We start from the raw sequence: 23,470 nt of genomic DNA, 5'->3' as shown, positions 1-23,470 counted from the left end.
ATTCCTTACACGTGGTTCAGGGAAAAAACCTGTCGGGTGTGATTTCAGTATATATGAACAAAGAGGAGGATCCAGGCACTACGGATTTGTTGTGCCTAGAATACATTTATTTTCTACAAATCCGTAGTGCCCTGGATCCTCCTATTCGTTTATTCTGGCACGCCAGCAGACAAAACAAAGATACAACACCAACTGGGGGCCTGGGGAGGAGACTCAGGGTGCAGGGGCTGCGTCAAGAAGGCTTGTCCTGTCCTCTTCTCGTCAAGGATCTGAGGGCTGATCACACAGCAGATATATCTCCAGCTCGTCACTGTAAAGATTCAAACTCCTTCCCAGAGTCTCTCTCAGGTGCTCTCTCTCCTTCCCAGAGTGTCTCTCTCAGGTGCTCTCTCTCCTTCCCAGAGTGTCTCTCAGGTGCTCTCTCTCCTTCCCAGAGTGTCTCTCAGGTGCTCTCTCTCCTTCCCAGAGTGTCTCTCAGGTGCTCTCTCTCCTTCCCAGAGTGTCTCTCAGGTGCTCTCTCTCCTTCCCAGAGTGTCTCTCAGGTGCTCTCTCTCCTTCCCAGAGTGTCTCTCAGGTGCTCTCTCTCCTTCCCAGAGTCTCTCTCAGGTGCTCTCTCTCCTTCTCAGAATGTCTCTCTCAGGTGCTCTCTCTCCTTCCCAGAGTGTCTCTCAGGTGCTCTCTCTCCTTCCCAGAGTGTCTCTCAGGTGCTCTCTCTCCTTCCCAGAGTGTCTCTCAGGTGCTCTCTCTCCTTCCCAGAGTGTCTCTCAGGTGCTCTCTCTCCTTCCCAGAGTGTCTCTCAGGTGCTCTCTCCTTCCCAGAGTGTCTCTCAGGTGCTCTCTCCTTCCCAGAGTGTCTCTCAGGTGCTCTCTCTCCTTCCCAGAGTGTCTCTCAGGTGCTCTCTCTCCTTCCCAGAGTGTCTCTCAGGTGCTCTCTCTCCTTCCCAGAGTGTCTCTCAGGTGCTCTCTCTCCTTCCCAGAGTGTCTCTCAGGTGCTCTCTCTCCTTCCCAGAGTGTCTCTCAGGTGCTCTCTCTCCTTCCCAGAGTGTCTCTCAGGTGCTCTCTCTCCTTCCCAGAGTGTCTCTCAGGTGCTCTCTCTCCTTCCCAGAGTGTCTCTCAGGTGCTCTCTCTCCTTCCCAGAGTGTCTCAGGTGCTCTCTCTCCTTCCCAGAGTGTCTCTCAGGTGCTCTCTCCTTCCCAGAGTGTCTCTCAGGTGCTCTCTCTCCTTCCCAGAGTGTCTCTCAGGTGCTCTCTCTCCTTCCCAGAGTGTCTCTCAGGTGCTCTCTCTCCTTCCCAGAGTGTCTCTCAGGTGCTCTCTCCTTCCCAGAGTGTCTCTCAGGTGCTCTCTCTCCTTCCCAGAGTCTCTCTCAGGTGCTCTCTCCTTCCCAGAGTGTCTCTCAGGTGCTCTCTCTCCTTCCCAGAGTGTCTCTCAGGTGCTCTCTCTCCTTCCCAGAGTCTCTCTCAGGTGCTCTCTCTCCTTCCCAGAGTGTCTCTCAGGTGCTCTCTCTCCTTCCCAGAGTGTCTCTCAGGTGCTCTCTCTCCTTCCCAGAGTGTCTCTCAGGTGCTCTCTCTCCTTCCCAGAGTGTCTCTCAGGTGCTCTCTCCTTCCCAGAGTGTCTCTCAGGTGCTCTCTCTCCTTTCCAGAGTGTCTCTCAGGTGCTCTCTCTCCTTCCCAGAGTGTCTCTCAGGTGCTCTCTCTCCTTCCCAGAGTGTCTCTCAGGTGCTCTCTCTCCTTCCCAGAGTGTCTCTCAGGTGCTCTCTCTCCTTCCCAGAGTGTCTCTCAGGTGCTCTCTCTCCTTCCCAGAGTGTCTCTCAGGTGCTCTCTCTCCTTCCCAGAGTGTCTCTCAGGTGCTCTCTCTCCTTCCCAGAGTGTCTCTCAGGTGCTCTCTCTCCTTCCCAGAGTGTCTCTCAGGTGCTCTCTCCTTCCCAGAGTGTCTCTCAGGTGCTCTCTCTCCTTCCCAGAGTGTCTCTCAGGTGCTCTCTCTCCTTCCCAGAGTGTCTCTCAGGTGCTCTCTCCTTCCCAGAGTGTCTCTCAGGTGCTCTCTCTCCTTCCCAGAGTGTCTCTCAGGTGCTCTCTCCTTCCCAGAGTGTCTCTCAGGTGCTCTCTCTCCTTCCCAGAGTCTCTCTCAGGTGCTCTCTCTCCTTCCCAGAGTGTCTCTCAGGTGCTCTCTCTCCTTCCCAGAGTGTCTCTCAGGTGCTCTCTCCTTCCCAGAGTGTCTCTCAGGTGCTCTCTCTCCTTCCCAGAGTGTCTCTCAGGTGCTCTCTCTCCTTCCCAGAGTGTCTCTCAGGTGCTCTCTCTCCTTCCCAGAGTGTCTCTCAGGTGCTCTCTCCTTCCCAGAGTGTCTCTCAGGTGGTCTCTCCTTCCCAGAGTGTCTCTCAGGTGCTCTCTCTCCTTCCCAGAGTGTCTCTCAGGTGCTCTCTCCTTCCCAGAGTGTCTCTCAGGTGCTCTCTCCTTCCCAGAGTGTCTCTCAGGTGCTCTCTCTCCTTCCCAGAGTGTCTCTCAGGTGCTCTCTCTCCTTCCCAGAGTGTCTCTCAGGTGCTCTCTCTCCTTCCCAGAGTATCTCTCAGGTGCTCTCTCTCCTTCCCAGAGTGTCTCTCAGGTGCTCTCTCTCCTTCCCAGAGTGTCTCTCAGGTGCTCTCTCAGGTGCTCTCTCCTTCCCAGAGTGTCTCTCAGGTGCTCTCTCTCCTTCCCAGAGTGTCTCTCAGGTGCTCTCTCTCCTTCCCAGAGTGTCTCTCAGGTGCTCTCTCCTTCCCAGAGTGTCTCTCAGGTGCTCTCTCTCCTTCCCAGAGTGTCTCTCAGATGGTCCTCTGAGGGATTCTCCACACTCCTTCCCCAGAGTGTCTCACCCTCTGTGGGATAACTAACTCCTGCTCTGACCAGCAGCACCCCTTACATACCCCTCGGTGGCTATCCTTTACATGGGAGGGGGGCTGCTGGACAATCAGAGCAAACCTGATTGTCCACTCCTCACTCACCAAATGTCTGTAACACCTCCACGCCCCCAGCCTGTGTCTCAATACACATTTATCTGCAGGAACCTCAGCCGATTAAATCACAGAGTCCCCCCCATACAAATGTAACTCACATGCAAATCCCATTACAAGTCGCTATCTTACAAATTATTACATACAGCCACATAATCCAATTAACACTTTACAGGGCCCGCTCCCAAATCACATCACTGTGCTTACACATAGATCACAAAACACTTTACCTCATATTGCTTGCTCAGCTAGACTGGGGGATTGCATTAACGGAATAAAGTGCTTGGGCTCACATACATGGTGCATTATACATTCTCTGTTCTCCCCCAGATATTAAATACATTTAGCTGAAATAAGCCTTACATAGGTGGCCAAGTTACACGGATTTAGGGGTAGCTAGCTGGGCTTCATTTCAGTTGTGTGATGCCAGCTACCCCTACCGTCACAATGTTTAATACAGATAAATGTAAGGTTATGCATTTGCGAAGCAATAATAAACAGGCGACTTACAAATTCCCCAAAATTCGCAATAGTGCCCAATGTCATGCAGTAGCTGCAAAGGCAAACAAGATCTTATCTTGCATCAAACAGGCAATGGATGGGAGGGAAGTAAACATAATTATGCCCCTTTACAAAGCATTAGTAAGACCACCCCTTGAATATGGAGTACAATGTTGGGCACCAATCCTAAGAAAAGACATTATGGGACTAGAGAGAGTGTAGAGAAGAGCCACCAAATTAATAAAGGGGATGGACAATCTAACTTATGAGGAGGGGCTAGCTAAATTAGATTTATTTACATTAGAAAAGAGGCGTCTAAGAGGGGATATGATAACATTACCCTGTAATGGCAGATACAATACATTTGTTCAGAAAGGAAAGGTATACAGGGATATACCAAATAAGTATACATGGGAAGGGTGTTTATCCAGGGATTAATCCGATTGCCAATTTTTGGAGTCAGGAAGGAATGTATTTTCCCCGTTATTAGATATATCATCCGGTGATGTCACTGGGGATTTGTTTGCCTTCCTCTGGATCAGGATAAAGTATCTGTCGTCTAAATTTAGCACAGCTGGAACTTGATGGACGTACGTCTTTTTTCACCTCATCTACAGTACTATGTAACTATGTAACTATATAACTATGTAACAGGAGTGTGTACTGATACTACTGTCCCAACTTGTACTCCTTAATCCCTGTAATACCATACATACTGTATATGCATCAGCCAGTGTGCCCTTATCCTATTGATACTCCTAATACTCCAGAAAATTATTAATATAAAGGGGTAAAACTATGCCCTCACATTATATATACCGATAGTTTGCAATATTAATATGTATGTAACACTTCAACTATATATATATATATATATATATATATATATATATATATATATATATATATATATATATACGAAAGCCCCCGTTACCCCAAATACCGCATGTAACCTTGAGCCATTAATACCCCAGGTTCTCTGCCCCCCCCCCCTCTCCTTCAGGTCAGTGATTGGTGGGAGGAATATATCTACCTTCGCAGCCGGGGGCCAATCATGGTGAACAGTAACTATTACGCAATGGTGAGTTCTATGCTCCAGTACTGTCACCCTCTCACACCTTCTCTCTCACTTCTCCCCCTCTGTCCCCTCCCCCTCTCACACCTTCTCTCTCACTTCTCCCCCTCTGTCCCCTCCCCCTCTCACACCTTCTCTCTCACTTCTCCCCCTCTGTCCCCTCCCCCTCTCACACCTTCTCTCTCACTTCTCCCCCTCTGTCCCCTCCCCCTCTCACACCTTCTCTCTCACTTCTCCCCCTCTGTCCCCTCCCCCTCTCACACCTTCTCTCTCACTTCTCCCCCTCTGTCCCCTCCCCCTCTCACACCTTCTCTCTCACTTCTCCCCCTCTGTCCCCTCCCCCTCTCACACCTTCTCTCTCACTTCTCCCCCTCTGTCCCCTCCCCCTCTCACATCTTCTCTCTCACTTCTCCCCCTCTGTCCCCTCCCCCTCTCACATCTTCTCTCTCACTTCTCCCCCTCTGTCCCCTCACCCTCTCACATCTTCTCTCTCACTTCTCCCCCTCTGTCCCCTCACCCTCTCGCATCTTCTCTCTCACTTCTCCCCCTCTGTCTCCTCCGCTCTGAACCCCCTGTATCTTGTATCTCTCCTCCCTCTCCCCTTCTCTGCATCTCCTTCTCTTGCGACCCCCTCTCCCTCTTTCCTTCTCTCCCCATCTTATGCTCTCTGCATCTCCTTATTGCTCTTACCCCCTCTCCCCTTCTCTGCATCTCCTTCTCGCTCTTACCCCCTCTCCCTCTTGCTCTTACCCCCTCTCCCTTTCCTTCTCTCCCCTTCTTCTCTCTGCATCTCCTTATTGCTCTTACCCCCCTCTCCCCTTCTCTGCATCTCCTTCTCTCGCGACACCCTCTCCCTCTTTCCTTCTTTCCCCATCTTATGCTTTCTGCATCTCCTTCTCGCTCTTACCTCCTCTCCCTCTTTCCTTCTCTCCCCTTCTTCTCTCTGCATCTCCTTCTCTCTTACCCTCTTTCCCTCTCTCCTTCTCTCTTTATCCTACTCTCCCCCTTTACCACTCCCATGTCACCCTCTCTTTTCTGACCTTATTTTGGAGAGTAGGATTTCCTGTATGAAACTCCAACCACGAACCAGGCTGCCCGGGCAGGAAATGCCATCCATGCCATGCTGCTATACCGCAGGAAACTCGAGAGAGGCCTAATACCCCCGGTGAGTGACCCACAGAGAAGCCTAATACCCCCGGTGAGTGACCCACAGAGAAGCCTAATACCCCCGGTGAGTGACCCACAGAGAAGCCTAATACCCCCGGTGAGTGACCCACAGAGAAGCCTAATACCCCCGGTGAGTGACCCACAGAGAAGCCTAATACCCCCGGTGAGTGACCCACAGAGAAGCCTAATACCCCCGGTGAGTGACCCACAGAGAAGCCTGATACCCCCGGTGAGTGACCCACAGAGAAGCCTAATACCCCCGGTGAGTGACCCACAGAGAAGCCTGATTTCCCCGGTGAGTGACCCACAGAGAAGCCTAATACCCCGGTGAGTGACCCACAGAGAAGCCTAATACCCCCGGTGAGTGACCCACAGAGAAGCCTAATACCCCCGGTGAGTGACCCACAGAGAAGCCTAATACCCCCGGTGAGTGACCCACAGAAAAGCCTGATACCCCCGGTGAGTGACCCACAGAGAAGCCTAATACCCCCGGTGAGTGACCCACAGAGAAGCCTAATACCCCCGGTGAGTGACCCACAGAGAAGCCTAATACCCCCGGTGAGTGACCCACAGAGAAGCCTAATACCCCCGGTGAGTGACCCACAGAGAAGCCTAATACCCCTGGTGAGTGACCCACAGAGAAGCCTAATACCCCCGGTGAGTGACCCACAGAGAAGCCTAATACCCCCGGTGAGTGACCCACAGAGAAGCCTAATACCCCCGGTGAGTGACCCACAGAGAAGCCTGATACCCCCGGTGAGTGACCCACAGAGAAGCCTAATACCCCCGGTGAGTGACCCACAGAGAAGCCTGATTCCCCCGGTGAGTGACCCACAGAGAAGCCTGATACCCCCGGTGAGTGACCCACAGAGAAGCCTAATACCCCCGGTGAGTGACCCACAGAGAAGCCTGATTCCCCCGGTGAGTGACCCACAGAGAAGCCTAATACCCCCGGTGAGTGACCCATAGAGAAGCCTAATACCCCCGGTGAGTGACCCACAGAGAAGCCTAATACCCCCGGTGAGTGACCCACAGAGAAGCCTAATACCCCCGGTGAGTGACCCACAGAGAAGCCTAATACCCCCGGTGAGTGACCCACAGAGAAGCCTGATTCCCCCGGTGAGTGACCCACAGAGAAGCCTAATACCCCCGGTGAGTGACCCACAGAGAAGCCTAATACCCCCGGTGAGTGACCCACAGAGAAGCCTGATACCCCCGGTGAGTGACCCACAGAGAAGCCTAATACCCCCGGTGAGTGACCCACAGAGAAGCCTAATACCCCCGGTGAGTGACCCACAGAGAAGCCTAATACCCCCGGTGAGTGACCCACAGAGAAGCCTGATTCCCCCGGTGAGTGACCCACAGAGAAGCCTAATACCCCCGGTGAGTGACCCACAGAGAAGCCTAATACCCCCGGTGAGTGACCCACAGAGAAGCCTGATACCCCCGGTGAGTGACCCACAGAGAAGCCTAATACCCCCGGTGAGTGACCCACAGAGAAGCCTGATTCCCCCGGTGAGTGACCCACAGAGAAGCCTGATACCCCCGGTGAGTGACCCACAGAGAAGCCTAATGAGTGACCCACAGAGAAGCCTAATACCCCCGGTGAGTGACCCACAGAGAAGCCTAATACCCCCGGTGAGTGACCCACAGAGAAGCCTGATTCCCCCGGTGAGTGACCCACAGAGAAGCCTGATACCCCCGGTGAGGATGATGAGGATGTCGTCATCATGGTAATGATATGATTGTCACGATACAAAACAAATCAAATAAACCCGGCGCCTTAAACAATATAAACCGTGTGGAATCTGACCACATATTAATGTCCAGTTTGATGATCCGGTAATCTTCAGATAGACCACAGGAGCAGTCTCACAGCACGTGGAAAAACAAAGACACAGAGTATCATAGCATATAACTGGGAAGTACTGTAGGCATATACATAACAAACACTCGGACACACACTGACACTCGGACACAGTTGGACACACTCGGACACACTCGGACACACTCGGACAATCCGTTAGGACAACACTTGGCAGTCTCGCCTATATATGTAATTTTTTTGTCATATATCACCAGTGTTCGACAAACCTATACATTTGCACGCCCCGGGCGAGTGGATTTAACATCGTGGCGAGCTCCTATTGGCCCAAGCAGCACACGTGTGGTACTAGGTGGCGAGTACATTTTTTTGTTGGGCGAGTAGATTTTTTGGTGATTTGTCGACCACTGTATATCACTATATTGATAATACTAATTGGTTCTTTAAGCACTGGCGCTATTATCACTTCATCTTTATTGCATAAGATTGTCACGATGCTGATGTGGTGATAGCGATGATGGAGTGAGGATGTCATAACAGTGATAATCAGGCGAATGATGAGGTCATGAGGATTGATGATTGATTCATTCAATGATTCAATGATGATAGAAATGCATTTATTGATAACATATTTGACCAGGAAACAATACATTGAGTATTCCCTTGTTTTCAAGTATGTCCTGGGCACACAATCTGTACATAACATTACAAGTTACAGCTACACATGTTTAAAGTAGGAAAAGGTCCCGAAGGCCTGAATGAGCTTAGACTGGAGGCCGATTGGTGAAGTGATGATGTCATGATGATGCAGAGATGATGATGCCATGATGATAATCAGATAGGGATGTTAATAAAGTGATAATATAATGGGGACAATGATAATCAGATAGGGATGTTAATAAAGTGATAATATAATGGGGACAATGATAATCAGATAGGGATGTTAATAAAGTGATAATATAATGGGGACAATGATAATCAGATAGGGATGTTAATAAAGTGATAATATAATGGGGACAATGATAATCAGATAGGGATGTTAATAAAGTGATAATATAATGGGGACAATGATAATCAGATAGGGATGTTAATAAAGTGATAATATAATGGGGACAATGATAATCAGATGATGATGAGGTGGTGATGTCATGATGATGATAATGAGGTGGTGATGTCATGATGATGATGAATATGTCTCACTTAAAATGAGGAGAGGAGGAAGGCCTTGTTGCTTGTTTCTTTTCCAGCTGATGGTTCAGGTAACAATAGATGTGAGTGAGATGTAATAGCAGTAATACCACAGCCACCTGAAGACGATTGTATATGTGAGGCCCAAACAGTCATTGTCCTGTAGGGGTCACTCAAGGGCGGTTGGTGTAGAGGGGACATACAGGAGCCTGGTGTAGAGGTGACACATTTGGGCTGGGGGTCTTGTTGGTGTCACCCATGTCGGGCTGGTATAGAGGTGACGCATGGGGGGGGGGCGTGTGGAGGTGACGAACAGGGGGGCCAATGTAGACGTGACGAATGGGGGGCCGGTGTAGAGGTGACGTTCTGGGGGCTGGTGTAGAGTTGACTTTCTGGATGCCAGTGTAGAGGTGACGAATGGGGGGGCCGTGTAGAGGTGACGAACGGGGGGCAGGTGTAGAAGTGACGAACGGGGGGCCGGTGTAGAAGTGACGAACGGGGGGCCGGTGTAGAGGCGATACACGAGGCAGGTTGCTGATGTCATGATGATATTGATGTTGTGTTGATGAAGACTTCTCACTCTCCCAGGTGATGGCTCTTGGCATAGTGCCGATGTGCTCATATCAGATGGAGAGAATGTTCAATACGACACGGATCCCTGGAATCGAAACTGGTGAGAAGAAGTGGACTCAACAGACACAAACACAACACAAACATAATACAGAAACACAAACCCACATCACAGGGACAATGCAACCAACACAGAAGCACAAACACAACCCAAACGAATACAGACAATAAAACAGGCACACAACACAAACCCACAGACACAAATAGACAAACACAAAAAACCATGCAGCACAGACAAACACAACACAGAGACACAACCTAACCATAATTACAACACTACACAGGAATTTCCACTGACTTATCTCCTGGCAAAGGAATTAAAAAGCTGTTAGGCACGGTCCTACTACGACGCGCGCGTACGCGTTGTTAGAATAAGATTAATGAATGGCGGGGACGTGTTAGCTGGGAATATTCCTGTGAGTAATGAATGGCGGGGACGTGTTAGCTGGGAATATTCCTGTGAGTAATGAATGGCGGGGACGTGTTAGCTGGGAATATTCCTGTGAGTAATGAATGGCGGGGACGTGTTAGCTGGGAATATTCCTGTGAGTAATGAATGGCGGGAACGTGTTAGCTGGGAATATTCCTGTGAGTAATGAATGGCGGGAACGTGTTAGCTGGGAATATTCCTGTGAGTAATGAATGGCGGGGACGCGTTAGCTGGGAATATTCCTGTGAGTAATGAATGGCGGGGACGCGTTAGCTGGGAATATTCCTGTGAGTAATGAATGGCGGGGACGTGTTAGCTGGGAATATTCCTGTGAGTAATGAATGGCGGGGACGTGTTAGCTGGGAATATTCCTGTGAGTAATGAATGGCGGGGACGTGTTAGCTGGGAATATTCCTGTGAGTAATGAATGGCGGGGACGCGTTAGCTGGGAATATTCCTGTGAGTAATGAATGGCGGGGACGTGTTAGCTGGGAATATTCCTGTGAGTAATGAATGGCGGGGACGTGTTAGCTGGGAATATTCCTGTGAGTAATGAATGGCGGGGACGTGTTAGCTGGGAATATTCCTGTGATTAATGAATGGCGGGGACGTGTTAGCTGGGAATATTCCTGTGAGTAATGAATGGCGGGGACGTGTTAGCTGGGAATATTCCTGTGAGTAATGAATGGCGGGGACGTGTTAGCTGGGAATATTCCTGTGAGTAATGAATGGCGGGGACGTGTTAGCTGGGAATATTCCTGTGAGTAATGAATGGCGGGGACGTGTTAGCTGGGAATATTCCTGTGATTAATGAATGGCGGGGACGTGTTAGCTGGGAATATTCCTGTGAGTAATGAATGGCGGGGACGTGTTAGCTGGGAATATTCCTGTGAGTAATGAATGGCGGGGACGTGTTAGCTGGGAATATTCCTGTGAGTAATGAATGGCGGGGACGTGTTAGCTGGGAATATTCCTGTGAGTAATGAATGGCGGGGACGTGTTAGCTGGGAATATTCCTGTGATTAATGAATGGCGGGGACGTGTTAGCTGGGAATATTCCTGTGATTAATGAATGGCGGGGACGTGTTAGCTGGGAATATTCCTGTGAGTAATGAATGGCGGGGACGTGTTAGCTGGGAATATTCCTGTGAGTAATGAATGGCGGGGACGTGTTAGCTGGGAATATTCCTGTGAGTAATGAATGGCGGGGACGTGTTAGCTGGGAATATTCCTGTGAGTAATGAATGGCGGGGACGTGTTAGCTGGGAATATTCCTGTGAGTAATGAATGGCGGGGACGCGTTAGCTGGGAATATTCCTGTGATTAATGAATGGCGGGGACGTGTTAGCTGGGAATATTCCTGTGAGTAATGAATGGCGGGGACGTGTTAGCTGGGAATATTCCTGTGATTAATGAATGGCGGGGACGTGTTAGCTGGGAATATTCCTGTGAGTAATGAATGGCGGGGACGTGTTAGCTGGGAATATTCCTGTGAGTAATGAATGGCGGGGACGTGTTAGCTGGGAATATTCCTGTGAGTAATGAATGGCGGGGACGTGTTAGCTGGGAATATTCTTGTGAGTAATGAATGGCGGGGACGTGTTAGCTGGGAATATTCCTGTGAGTAATGAATGGCGGGGACGTGCTAGCTGGGAATATTCCTGTGAGTAATGAATGGCGGGACGTGTTAGCTGGGAATATTCCTGTGAGTAATGAATGGCGGGGACGTGTTAGCTGGGAATATTCCTGTGAGTAATGAATGGCGGGGACGCGTTAGCTGGGAATATTCCTGTGAGTAATGAATGGCGGGGACGTGTTAGCTGGGAATATTCCTGTGAGTAATGAATGGCGGGGACGCGCTAGCTGGGAATATTCCTGTGAGTAATGAATGGCGGGGACGTGTTAGCTGGGAATATTCCTGTGAGTAATGAATGGCGGGGACGTGTTAGCTGGGAATATTCCTGTGAGTAATGAATGGCGGGGACGTGTTTGCTGGGAATATTCCTGTGAGTAATGAATGGCGGGGACGTGTTAGCTGGGAATATTCCTGTGAGTAATGAATGGCGGGGACGTGTTAGCTGGGAATATTCCTGTGAGTAATGAATGGCGGGGACGCGTTAGCTGGGAATATTCCTGTGAGTAATGAATGGCGGGGACGTGTTAGCTGGGAATATTCCTGTGAGTAATGAATGGCGGGGACGCGTTAGCTGGGAATATTCCTGTGAGTAATGAATGGCGGGGACGTGTTAGCTGGGAATATTCCTGTGAGTAATGAATGGCGGGGACGCGTTAGCTGGGAATATTCCTGTGAGTAATGAATGGCGGGGACGTTTAGCTGGGAATATTCCTGTGATTAATGAATGGCGGGGACGCGCTAGCTGGGAATATTCCTGTGAGTAATGAATGGCGGGGACGTGTTAGCTGGGAATATTCCTGTGTGTAATGAATGGCGGGGACGTGTTAGCTGGGAATATTCCTGTGAGTAATGAATGGCGGGGACGTGTTAGCTGGGAATATTCCTGTGAGTAATGAATGGCGGGGACGTGTTAGCTGGGAATATTCCTGTGATTAATGAATGGCGGGGACGTGTTAGCTGGGAATATTCCTGTGATTAATGAATGGCGGGGACGCGTTAGCTGGGAATATTCCTGTGAGTAATGAATGGCGGGGACGCGCTAGCTGGGAATATTCCTGTGAGTAATGAATGGCGGGGACGTGTTAGCTGGGAATATTCCTGTGATTAATGAATGGCGGGGACGTGTTAGCTGGGAATATTCCTGTGAGTAATGAATGGCGGGGACGTGCTAGCTGGGAATATTCCTGTGAGTAATGAATGGCGGGGACGTGTTAGCTGGGAATATTCCTGTGAGTAATGAATGGCGGGGACGTGTTAGCTGGGAATATTCCTGTGAGTAATGAATGGCGGGGACGTGTTAGCTGGGAATATTCCTGTGAGTAATGAATGGCGGGGACGTGTTAGCTGGGAATATTCCTGTGAGTAATGAATGGCGGGGACGTGTTAGCTGGGAATATTCCTGTGAGTAATAAATGGCGGGGACGTGTTAGCTGGGAATATTCCTGTGAGTAATGAATGGCGGGGACGTGTTAGCTGGGAATATTCCTGTGATTAATGAATGGCGGGGACGTGTTAGCTGGGAATATTCCTGTGAGTAATGAATGGCGGGGACGTGTTAGCTGGGAATATTCCTGTGAGTAATGAATGGCGGGGACGTGTTAGCTGGGAATATTCCTGTGAGTAATGAATGGCGGGGACGTGCTAGCTGGGAATATTCCTGTGAGTAATGAATGGCGGGGACGTGTTAGCTGGGAATATTCCTGTGAGTAATGAATGGCGGGGACGTGTTAGCTGGGAATATTCCTGTGAGTAATGAATGGCGGGGACGTGTTAGCTGGGAATATTCCTGTGAGTAATGAATGGCGGGGACGTGTTAGCTGGGAATATTCCTGTGATTAATGAATGGCGGGGACGTGTTAGCTGGGAATATTCCTGTGAGTAATGAATGGCGGGGACGTGTTAGCTGGGAATATTCCTGTGAGTAATGAATGGCGGGGACGTGTTAGCTGGGAATATTCCTGTGAGTAATGAATGGCGGGGACGTGTTAGCTGGGAATATTCCTGTGAGTAATGAATGGCGGGGACGTGTTAGCTGGGAATATTCCTGTGATTAATGAATGGCGGGGACGTGTTAGCTGGGAATATTCCTGTGAGTAATGAATGGCGGGGACGTGTTAGCTGGGAATATTCCTGTGAGTAATGAATGGCGGGGACGTGTTAGCTGGGAATATTCCTGTGAGTAATGAATGGCGGGGACGTGTTAGCTGGGAATATTCCTGTGAGTAATGAATGGCGGGGACGCGTTAGCTGGGAATATTCCTGTGTGTAATGAATGGCGGGGACGTGTTAGCTGGGAATATTCCTGTGAGTAATGAATGGCGGGGACGTGTTAGCTGGGAATATTCCTGTGAGTAATGAATGGCGGGGACGCGCTAGCTGGGAATATTCCTGTGAGTAATGAATGGCGGGGACGTGTTAGCTGGGAATATTCCTGTGATTAATGAATGGCGGGGACGTGTTAGCTGGGAATATTCCTGTGAGTAATGAATGGCGGGGACGTGCTAGCTGGGAATATTCCTGTGAGTAATGAATGGCGGGGACGTGTTAGCTGGGAATATTCCTGTGAGTAATGAATGGCGGGGACGTGTTAGCTGGGAATATTCCTGTGAGTAATGAATGGCGGGGACGTGTTAGCTGGGAATATTCCTGTGAGTAATGAATGGCGGGGACGTGTTAGCTGGGAATATTCCTGTGAGTAATGAATGGCGGGGACGTGTTAGCTGGGAATATTCCTGTGATTAATGAATGGCGGGACGTGTTAGCTGGGAATATTCCTGTGAGTAATGAATGGCGGGGACGTGTTAGCTGGGAATATTCCTGTGATTAATGAATGGCGGGGACGTGTTAGCTGGGAATATTCCTGTGAGTAATAAATGGCGGGGACGTGTTAGCTGGGAATATTCCTGTGAGTAATGAATGGCGGGGACGTGTTAGCTGGGAATATTCCTGTGAGTAATGAATGGCGGGGACGCGCTAGCTGGGAATATTCCTGTGAGTAATGAATGGCGGGGACGTGTTAGCTGGGAATATTCCTGTGAGTAATGAATGGCGGGGACGTGTTAGCTGGGAATATTCCTGTGAGTAATGAATGGCGGGGACGTGTTAGCTGGGAATATTCCTGTGAGTAATGAATGGTGGGGACGTGTTAGCTGGGAATATTCCTGTGAGTAATGAATGGCGGGGACGTGTTAGCTGGGAATATTCCTGTGAGTAATGAATGGCGGGACGTGTTAGCTGGGAATATTCCTGTGAGTAATGAATGGCGGGGACGCGTTAGCTGGGAATATTCCTGTGATTAATGAATGGCGGGGACGTGTTAGCTGGGAATATTCCTGTGATTAATGAATGGCGGGGACGTGTTAGCTGGGAATATTCCTGTGATTAATGAATGGCGGGGACGTGCTAGCTGGGAATATTCCTGTGAGTAATGAATGGCGGGGACGTGTTAGCTGGGAATATTCCTGTGAGTAATGAATGGCGGGGACGTGTTAGCTGGGAATATTCCTGTGATTAATGAATGGCGGGGACGTGTTAGCTGGGAATCTTCCTGTGATTAATGAATGGCGGGGACGCGTTAGCTGGGAATATTCCTGTGATTAATGAATGGCGGGGACGTGCTAGCTGGGAATATTCCTGTGAGTAATGAATGGTGGGGACGCGCTAGCTGGGAATATTCCTGTGAGTAATGAATGGTGGGGACGTGCTAGCTGGGAATATTCCTGTGAGTAATGAATGGCGGGGACGTGTTAGCTGGGAATATTCCTGTGAGTAATGAATGGCGGGGACGTGTTAGCTGGGAATATTCCTGTGAGTAATGAATGGCGGGGACGTGTTAGCTGGGAATATTCCTGTGAGTAATGAATGGCAGGGACGTGTTAGCTGGGAATATTCCTGTGAGTAATGAATGGCGGGGACGTGTTAGCTGGGAATATTCCTGTGATTTATGAATGGCGGGGACGTGTTAGCTGGGAATATTCCTGTGAGTAATGAATGGTGGGGACGCGTTAGCTGGGAATATTCCTGTGAGTAATGAATGGCGGGGACGTGTTAGCTGGGAATATTCCTGTGTGTAATGAATGGCGGGGACGTGTTAGCTGGGAATATTCCTGTGATTAATGAATGGCGGGGACGCGTTAGCTGGGAATATTCCTGTGATTAATGAATGGCGGGGACGTGTTAGCTGGGAATATTCCTGTGAGTAATGAATGGCGGGGACGTGTTAGCTGGGAATATTCCTGTGAGTAATGAATGGCAGGGACGTGTTAGCTGGGAATATTCCTGTGAGTAATGAATGGCGGGACGTGTTAGCTGGGAATATTCCTGTGAGTAATGAATGGCGGGGACGTGTTAGCTGGGAATATTCCTCTGAGTAATGAATGGTGGGGACGCGTTAGCTGGGAATATTCCTGTGAGTAATGAATTGCGGGGACGTGTTAGCTGGGAATATTCCTGTGTGTAATGAATGGCGGGGACGTGTTAGCTGGGAATATTCCTGTGTGTAGTGAATGGCGGGGACGTGTTAGCTGGGAATATTCCTGTGAGTAATGAATGGCGGGGACGTGTTAGCTGGGAATATTCCTGTGAGTAATGAATGGCGGGGACGCGTTAGCTGGGAATATTCCTGTGAGTAATGAATGGCGGGGACGTGTTAGCTGGGAATATTCCTGTGTGTAATGAATGGCGGGGACGTGTTAGCTGGGAATATTCCTGTGAGTAATGAATGGCGGGGACGTGTTAGCTGGGAATATTCCTGTGAGTAATGAATGGCGGGGACGTGTTAGCTGGGAATATTCCTGTGAGTAATGAATGGCGGGGACGTGTTAGCTGGGAATATTCCTGTGTGTAATGAATGGCGGGGACGTGTTAGCTGGGAATATTCCTGTGAGTAATGAATGGCGGGGACGTGTTAGCTGGGAATATTCCTGTGAGTAATGAATGGCGGGGACGTGTTAGCTGGGAATATTCCTGTGAGTAATGAATGGCGGGGACGCGTTAGCTGGGAATATTCCTGTGATTAATGAATGTCGGGGAAGTGTTAGCTGGGAATATTCCTGTGAGTAATGAATGGCGGGGACGCTCTAGCTGGGAATATTCCTGTGAGTAATGAATGGCGGGGACGTGCTAGCTGGGAATATTCCTGTGAGTAATGAATGGCGGGGACGCGCTAGCTGGGAATATTCCTGTGAGTAATGAATGGCGGGGACGTGTTAGCTGGGAATATTCCTGTGAGTAATGAATGGCGGGGACGTGTTAGCTGGGAATATTCCTGTGAGTAATGAATGGCGGGGACGTGTTAGCTGGGAATATTCCTGTGAGTAATGAATGGCGGGGACGTGTTAGCTGGGAATATTCCTGTGATTAATGAATGGCGGGGACGCGTTAGCTGGGAATATTCCTGTGAGTAATGAATGGCTGGGACGTGTTAGCTGGGAATATTCCTGTGAGTAATGAATGGCGGGGACGTGTTAGCTGGGAATATTCCTGTGAGTAATGAATGGCGGGGACGTGTTAGCTGGGAATATTCCTGTGAGTAATGAATGGCTGGGACGCGTTAGCTGGGAATATTCCTGTGAGTAATGAATGGCGGGGACGTGTTAGCTGGGAATATTCCTGTGAGTAATGAATGGCGGGGACGTGTTAGCTGGGAATATTCCTGTGAGTAATGAATGGCGGGGACGTGTTAGCTGGGAATATTCCTGTGAGTAATGAATGGCGGGGACGTGTTAGCTGGGAATATTCCTGTGAGTAATGAATGGCGGGGATGTGTTAGCTGGGAATATTCCTGTGAGTAATGAATGGCGGGGACGTGTTAGCTGGGAATATTCCTGTGATTAATGAATGGCGGGGACGTGTTAGCTGGGAATATTCCTGTGAGTAATGAATGGCTGGGACGTGTTAGCTGGGAATATTCCTGTGAGTAATGAATGGCGGGGACGTGTTAGCTGGGAATATTCCTGTGAGTAATGAATGGCGGGGACGTGTTAGCTGGGAATATTCCTGTGAGTAATGAATGGCGGGGACGTGTTAGCTGGGAATATTCCTGTGAGTAATGAATGGCGGGGACGTGTTAGCTGGGAATATTCCTGTGAGTAATGAATGGCGGGGACGCGTTAGCTGGGAATATTCCTGTGAGTAATGAATGGCGGGGACGTGTTAGCTGGGAATATTCCTGTGAGTAATGAATGGCGGGGACGTGTTAGCTGGGAATATTCCTGTGAGTAATGAATGGCGGGGACGTGTTAGCTGGGAATATTCCTGTGAGTAATGAATGGCGGGGACGCGTTAGCTGGGAATATTCCTGTGAGTAATGAATGGCGGGGACGTGTTAGCTGGGAATATTCCTGTGAGTAATGAATGGCGGGGACGTGTTAGCTGGGAATATTCCTGTGAGTAATGAATGGCGGGGACGTGTTAGCTGGGAATATTCCTGTGATTAATGAATGGCGGGGACGTGTTAGCTGGGAATATTCCTGTGAGTAATGAATGGCGGGGACGTGTTAGCTGGGAATATTCCTGTGAGTAATGAATGGCGGGGACGTGCTAGCTGGGAATATTCCTGTGAGTAATGAATGGTGGGGACGTGTTAGCTGGGAATATTCCTGTGAGTAATGAATGGCGGGGACGTGTTAGCTGGGAATATTCCTGTGAGTAATGAATGGCGGGGACGTGTTAGCTGGGAATATTCCTGTGAGTAATGAATGGCGGGGACGTGTTAGCTGGGAATATTCCTGTGAGTAATGAATGGCGGGGACGTGTTAGCTGGGAATATTCCTGTGAGTAATGAATGGCGGGGACGTGTTAGCTGGGAATATTCCTGTGAGTAATGAATGGCGGGGACGTGTTAGCTGGGAATATTCCTGTGAGTAATGAATGGCGGGGACGTGTTAGCTGGGAATATTCCTGTGATTAATGAATGGCGGGGACGCGTTAGCTGGGAATATTCCTGTGAGTAATGAATGGCGGGGACGTGTTAGCTGGGAATATTCCTGTGAGTAATGAATGGCGGGGACGTGTTAGCTGGGAATATTCCTGTGAGTAATGAATGGCGGGGACGTGCTAGCTGGGAATATTCCTGTGAGTAATGAATGGCGGGACGTGTTAGCTGGGAATATTCCTGTGAGTAATGAATGGCGGGGACGTGTTAGCTGGGAATATTCCTGTGTGTAATGAATGGCGGGGACGTGTTAGCTGGGAATATTCCTGTGAGTAATGAATGGTGGGGACGCGCTATCTGGGAATATTCCTGTGAGTAATGAATGGCGGGGACGTGTTAGCTGGGAATATTCCTGTGTGTAATGAATGGCGGGGACGTGTTAGCTGGGAATATTCCTGTGAGTAATGAATGGTGGGGACGCGCTATCTGGGAATATTCCTGTGAGTAATGAATGGCGGGGACGCGCTAGCTGGGAATATTCCTGTGAGTAATGAATGGCGGGGACGTGTTAGCTGGGAATATTCCTGTGATTAATGAATGGCGGGGACGCGTTAGCTGGGAATATTCCTGTGATTAATGAATGGCGGGGACGCGTTAGCTGGGAATATTCCTGTGAGTAATGAATGGCGGGGATGTGTTAGCTGGGAATATTCCTGTGAGTAATGAATGGCGGGGACGTGTTAGCTGGGAATATTCCTGTGAGTAATGAATGGCGGGGACGTGTTAGCTGGGAATATTCCTGTGAGTAATGAATGGCGGGGACGCGTTAGCTGGGAATATTCCTGTGAGTAATGAATGGCGGGGACGTGTTAGCTGGGAATATTCCTGTGAGTAATGAATGGCGGGGACGTGTTAGCTGGGAATATTCCTGTGAGTAATGAATGGCGGGGACGTGTTAGCTGGGAATATTCCTGTGAGTAATGAATGGCTGGGACGTGTTAGCTGGGAATATTCCTGTGAGTAATGAATGGCGGGGACGCGTTAGCTGGGAATATTCCTGTGATTAATGAATGGCGGGGACGCGTTAGCTGGGAATATTCCTGTGAGTAATGAATGGCGGGGACGTGCTAGCTGGGAATATTCCTGTGAGTAATGAATGGCTGGGACGTGTTAGCTGGGAATATTCCTGTGAGTAATGAATGGCGGGGACGCGTTAGCTGGGAATATTCCTGTGATTAATGAATGGCGGGGACGTGTTAGCTGGGAATATTCCTGTGATTAATGAATGGCGGGGACGTGTTAGCTGGGAATATTCCTGTGAGTAATGAATGGCGGGGACGTGTTAGCTGGGAATATTCCTGTGAGTAATGAATGGCGGGGACGTGTTAGCTGGGAATATTCCTGTGAGTAATGAATGGCGGGGACGTGTTAGCTGGGAATATTCCTGTGATTAATGAATGGCGGGGACGTGTTAGCTGGGAATATTCCTGTGAGTAATGAATGGCGGGGACGCGCTAGCTGGGAATATTCCTGTGAGTAATGAATGGCGGGGACGTGTTAGCTGGGAATATTCCTGTGAGTAATGAATGGCGGGGACGTGTTAGCTGGGAATATTCCTGTGAGTAATGAATGGCGGGGACGTGTTAGCTGGGAATATTCCTGTGAGTAATGAATGGCGGGGACGTGTTAGCTGGGAATATTCCTGTGAGTAATGAATGGCGGGGACGTGTTAGCTGGGAATATTCCTGTGAGTAATGAATGGCGGGGACGTGTTAGCTGGGAATATTCCTGTGAGTAATGAATGGTGGGGACGCGCTAGCTGGGAATATTCCTGTGAGTAATGAATGGCGGGGACGCGTTAGCTGGGAATATTCCTGTGAGTAATGAATGGCGGGGACGTGTTAGCTGGGAATATTCCTGTGAGTAATGAATGGCGGGGACGCGCTAGCTGGGAATATTCCTGTGATTAATGAATGGCGGGGACGCGCTAGCTAGGAATATTCCTGTGAGTAATGAATGGCTGGGACGCGCTAGCTGGGAATATTCCTGTGAGTAATAAATGGCGGGGACGTGTTAGCTGGGAATATTCCTGTGAGTAATGAATGGCGGGGACGTGTTAGCTGGGAATATTCCTGTGAGTAATGAATGGCGGGGACGTGTTAGCTGGGAATATTCCTGTGTGTAATGAATGGCGGGGACGTGTTAGCTGGGAATATTCCTGTGATTAATGAATGGCGGGGACGTGTTAGCTGGGAATATTCCTGTGAGTAATGAATGGCGGGGACGTGTTAGCTGGGAATATTCCTGTGAGTAATGAATGGCGGGGACGCGCTAGCTGGGAATATTCCTGTGATTAATGAATGGCGGGGACGTGTTAGCTGGGAATATTCCTGTGAGTAATGAATGGCGGGGACGTGTTAGCTGGGAATATTCCTGTGAGTAATGAATGGCGGGACGTGTTAGCTGGGAATATTCCTGTGAGTAATGAATGGCGGGGACGCGTTAGCTGGGAATATTCCTGTGAGTAATGAATGGCGGGGATGTGTTAGCTGGGAATATTCCTGTGAGTAATGAATGGCGGGGACGCGTTAGCTGGGAATATTCCTGTGATTAATGAATGGCGGGGACGTGTTAGCTGGGAATATTCCTGTGAGTAATGAATGGCGGGGACGTGTTAGCTGGGAATATTCCTGTGAGTAATGAATGGCGGGGACGTGTTAGCTGGGAATATTCCTGTGAGTAATGAATGGCGGGGACGTGTTAGCTGGGAATATTCCTGTGAGTAATGAATGGCGGGGACGTGTTAGCTGGGAATATTCCTGTGAGTAATGAATGGCGGGGACGTGTTAGCTGGGAATATTCCTGTGAGTAATGAATGGCGGGGACGTGTTAGCTGGGAATATTCCTGTGAGTAATGAATGGCGGGGACGTGTTAGCTGGGAATATTCCTGTGACTAATGAATGGCGGGACGTGTTAGCTGGGAATATTCCTGTGAGTAATGAATGGCGGGACGTGTTAGCTGGGAATATTCCTGTGAGTAATGAATGGCGGGGACGTGTTAGCTGGGAATATTCCTGTGAGTAATGAATGGCGGGGACGTGTTAGCTGGGAATATTCCTGTGAGTAATGAATGGCGGGGACGTGTTAGCTGGGAATATTCCTGTGAGTAATGAATGGCGGGACGTGTTAGCTGGGAATATTCCTGTGAGTAATGAATGGCGGGGACGTGTTAGCTGGGAATATTCCTGTGATTAATGAATGGCGGGGACGTGTTAGCTGGGAATATTCCTGTGAGTAATGAATGGCGGGGACGCGTTAGCTGGGAATATTCCTGTGAGTAATGAATGGCGGGGACGTGTTAGCTGGGAATATTCCTGTGATTAATGAATGGCGGGGACGTGTTAGCTGGGAATATTCCTGTGAGTAATGAATGGCGGGGACGTGCTAGCTGGGAATATTCCTGTGAGTAATGAATGGCAGGGACGTGTTAGCTGGGAATATTCCTGTGAGTAATGAATGGCGGGACGTGTTAGCTGGGAATATTCCTGTGAGTAATGAATGGCGGGGACGTGTTAGCTGGGAATATTCCTGTGAGTAATGAATGGCGGGGACGTGTTAGCTGGGAATATTCCTGTGAGTAATGAATGGCGGGGACGTGTTAGCTGGGAATATTCCTGTGAGTAATGAATGGCGGGGACGTGTTAGCTGGGAATATTCCTGTGAGTAATGAATGGCGGGACGTGTTAGCTGGGAATATTCCTGTGAGTAATGAATGGCGGGGACGTGTTAGCTGGGAATATTCCTGTGAGTAATGAATGGCGGGGACGTGTTAGCTGGGAATATTCCTGTGAGTAATGAATGGCGGGGATGTGTTAGCTGGGAATATTCCTGTGATTAATGAATGGCGGGGACGTGTTAGCTGGGAATATTCCTGTGAGTAATGAATGGCGGGGACGTGTTAGCTGGGAATATTCCTGTGAGTAATGAATGGCGGGGACGTGTTAGCTGGGAATATTCCTGTGAGTAATGAATGGCGGGGACGCGTTAGCTGGGAATATTCCTGTGACTAATGAATGGCGGGGACGCGTTAGCTGGGAATATTCCTGTGAGTAATGAATGGCGGGGACGTGTTAGCTGGGAATATTCCTGTGAGTAATGAATGGCGGGGACGCGTTAGCTGGGAATATTCCTGTGAGTAATGAATGGCGGGGACGTGTTAGCTGGGAATATTCCTGTGAGTAATGAATGGCGGGGACGTGTTAGCTGGGAATATTCCTGTGAGTAATGAATGGCGGGGACGTGTTAGCTGGGAATATTCCTGTGAGTAATGAATGGCGGGGACGTGTTAGCAGGGAATATTCCTGTGATTAATGAATGGCGGGGACGTGTTAGCTGGGAATATTCCTGTGAGTAATGAATGGCGGGGACGTGTTAGCTGGGAATATTCCTGTGTGTAATGAATGGCGGGGACGTGTTAGCTGGGAATATTCCTGTGAGTAATGAATGGCGGGGACGTGTTAGCTGGGAATATTCCTGTGAGTAATGAATGGCGGGGACGCGTTAGCTGGGAATATTCCTGTGAGTAATGAATGGCGGGGACGTGTTAGCTGGGAATATTCCTGTGATTAATGAATGGCGGGGACGTGTTAGCTGGGAATATTCCTGTGAGTAATGAATGGTGGGGACGTGTTAGCTGGGAATATTCCTGTGAGTAATGAATGGCGGGGACGTGTTAGCTGGGAATATTCCTGTGAGTAATGAATGGCGGGGACGTGTTAGCTGGGAATATTCCTGTGAGTAATGAATGGCGGGGACGTGTTAGCTGGGAATATTCCTGTGAGTAATGAATGGCGGGGACGCGTTAGCTGGGAATATTCCTGTGAGTAATGAATGGCGGGGACGTGTTAGCTGGGAATATTCCTGTGAGTAATGAATGGCGGGGACGTGTTAGCTGGGAATATTCCTGTGAGTAATGAATGGCGGGGACGTGTTAGCTGGGAATATTCCTGTGAGTAATGAATGGCGGGGACGTGTTAGCTGGGAATATTCCTGTGAGTAATGAATGGCGGGGACGTGTTAGCTGGGAATATTCCTGTGAGTAATGAATGGCGGGGACGTGTTAGCTGGGAATATTCCTGTGAGTAATGAATGGCGGGGACGTGTT

The 23,470-nt window shown here is 49.5% G+C and overlaps 1 protein-coding gene across 1 annotated transcript in view; it reads left to right on the top strand.

Annotated features, from left to right (window-relative positions):
* The window catches only part of CPT1B (carnitine palmitoyltransferase 1B), a 203,219-nt gene that overhangs the window by 30,725 nt on the left and 149,024 nt on the right, over positions 1-23,470 (top strand). Inside the window, exons 5-7 of the mRNA XM_075599234.1 lie at positions 4,484-4,561; positions 5,613-5,720; positions 9,324-9,408. Of these exons, the coding sequence (XP_075455349.1) occupies positions 4,484-4,561; positions 5,613-5,720; positions 9,324-9,408 (271 nt within the window). The remainder of the gene's footprint in view (positions 1-4,483; positions 4,562-5,612; positions 5,721-9,323; positions 9,409-23,470) is intronic.

Source organism: Ascaphus truei, chromosome 5 (genome assembly GCF_040206685.1).
Source record: "Ascaphus truei isolate aAscTru1 chromosome 5, aAscTru1.hap1, whole genome shotgun sequence".
Lineage (NCBI taxonomy): Eukaryota > Metazoa > Chordata > Amphibia > Anura > Ascaphidae > Ascaphus > Ascaphus truei.
The sequence above is the reverse complement of the archived record's forward strand: the minus strand, read 5'-3'. Positions and strand labels throughout refer to the sequence as shown.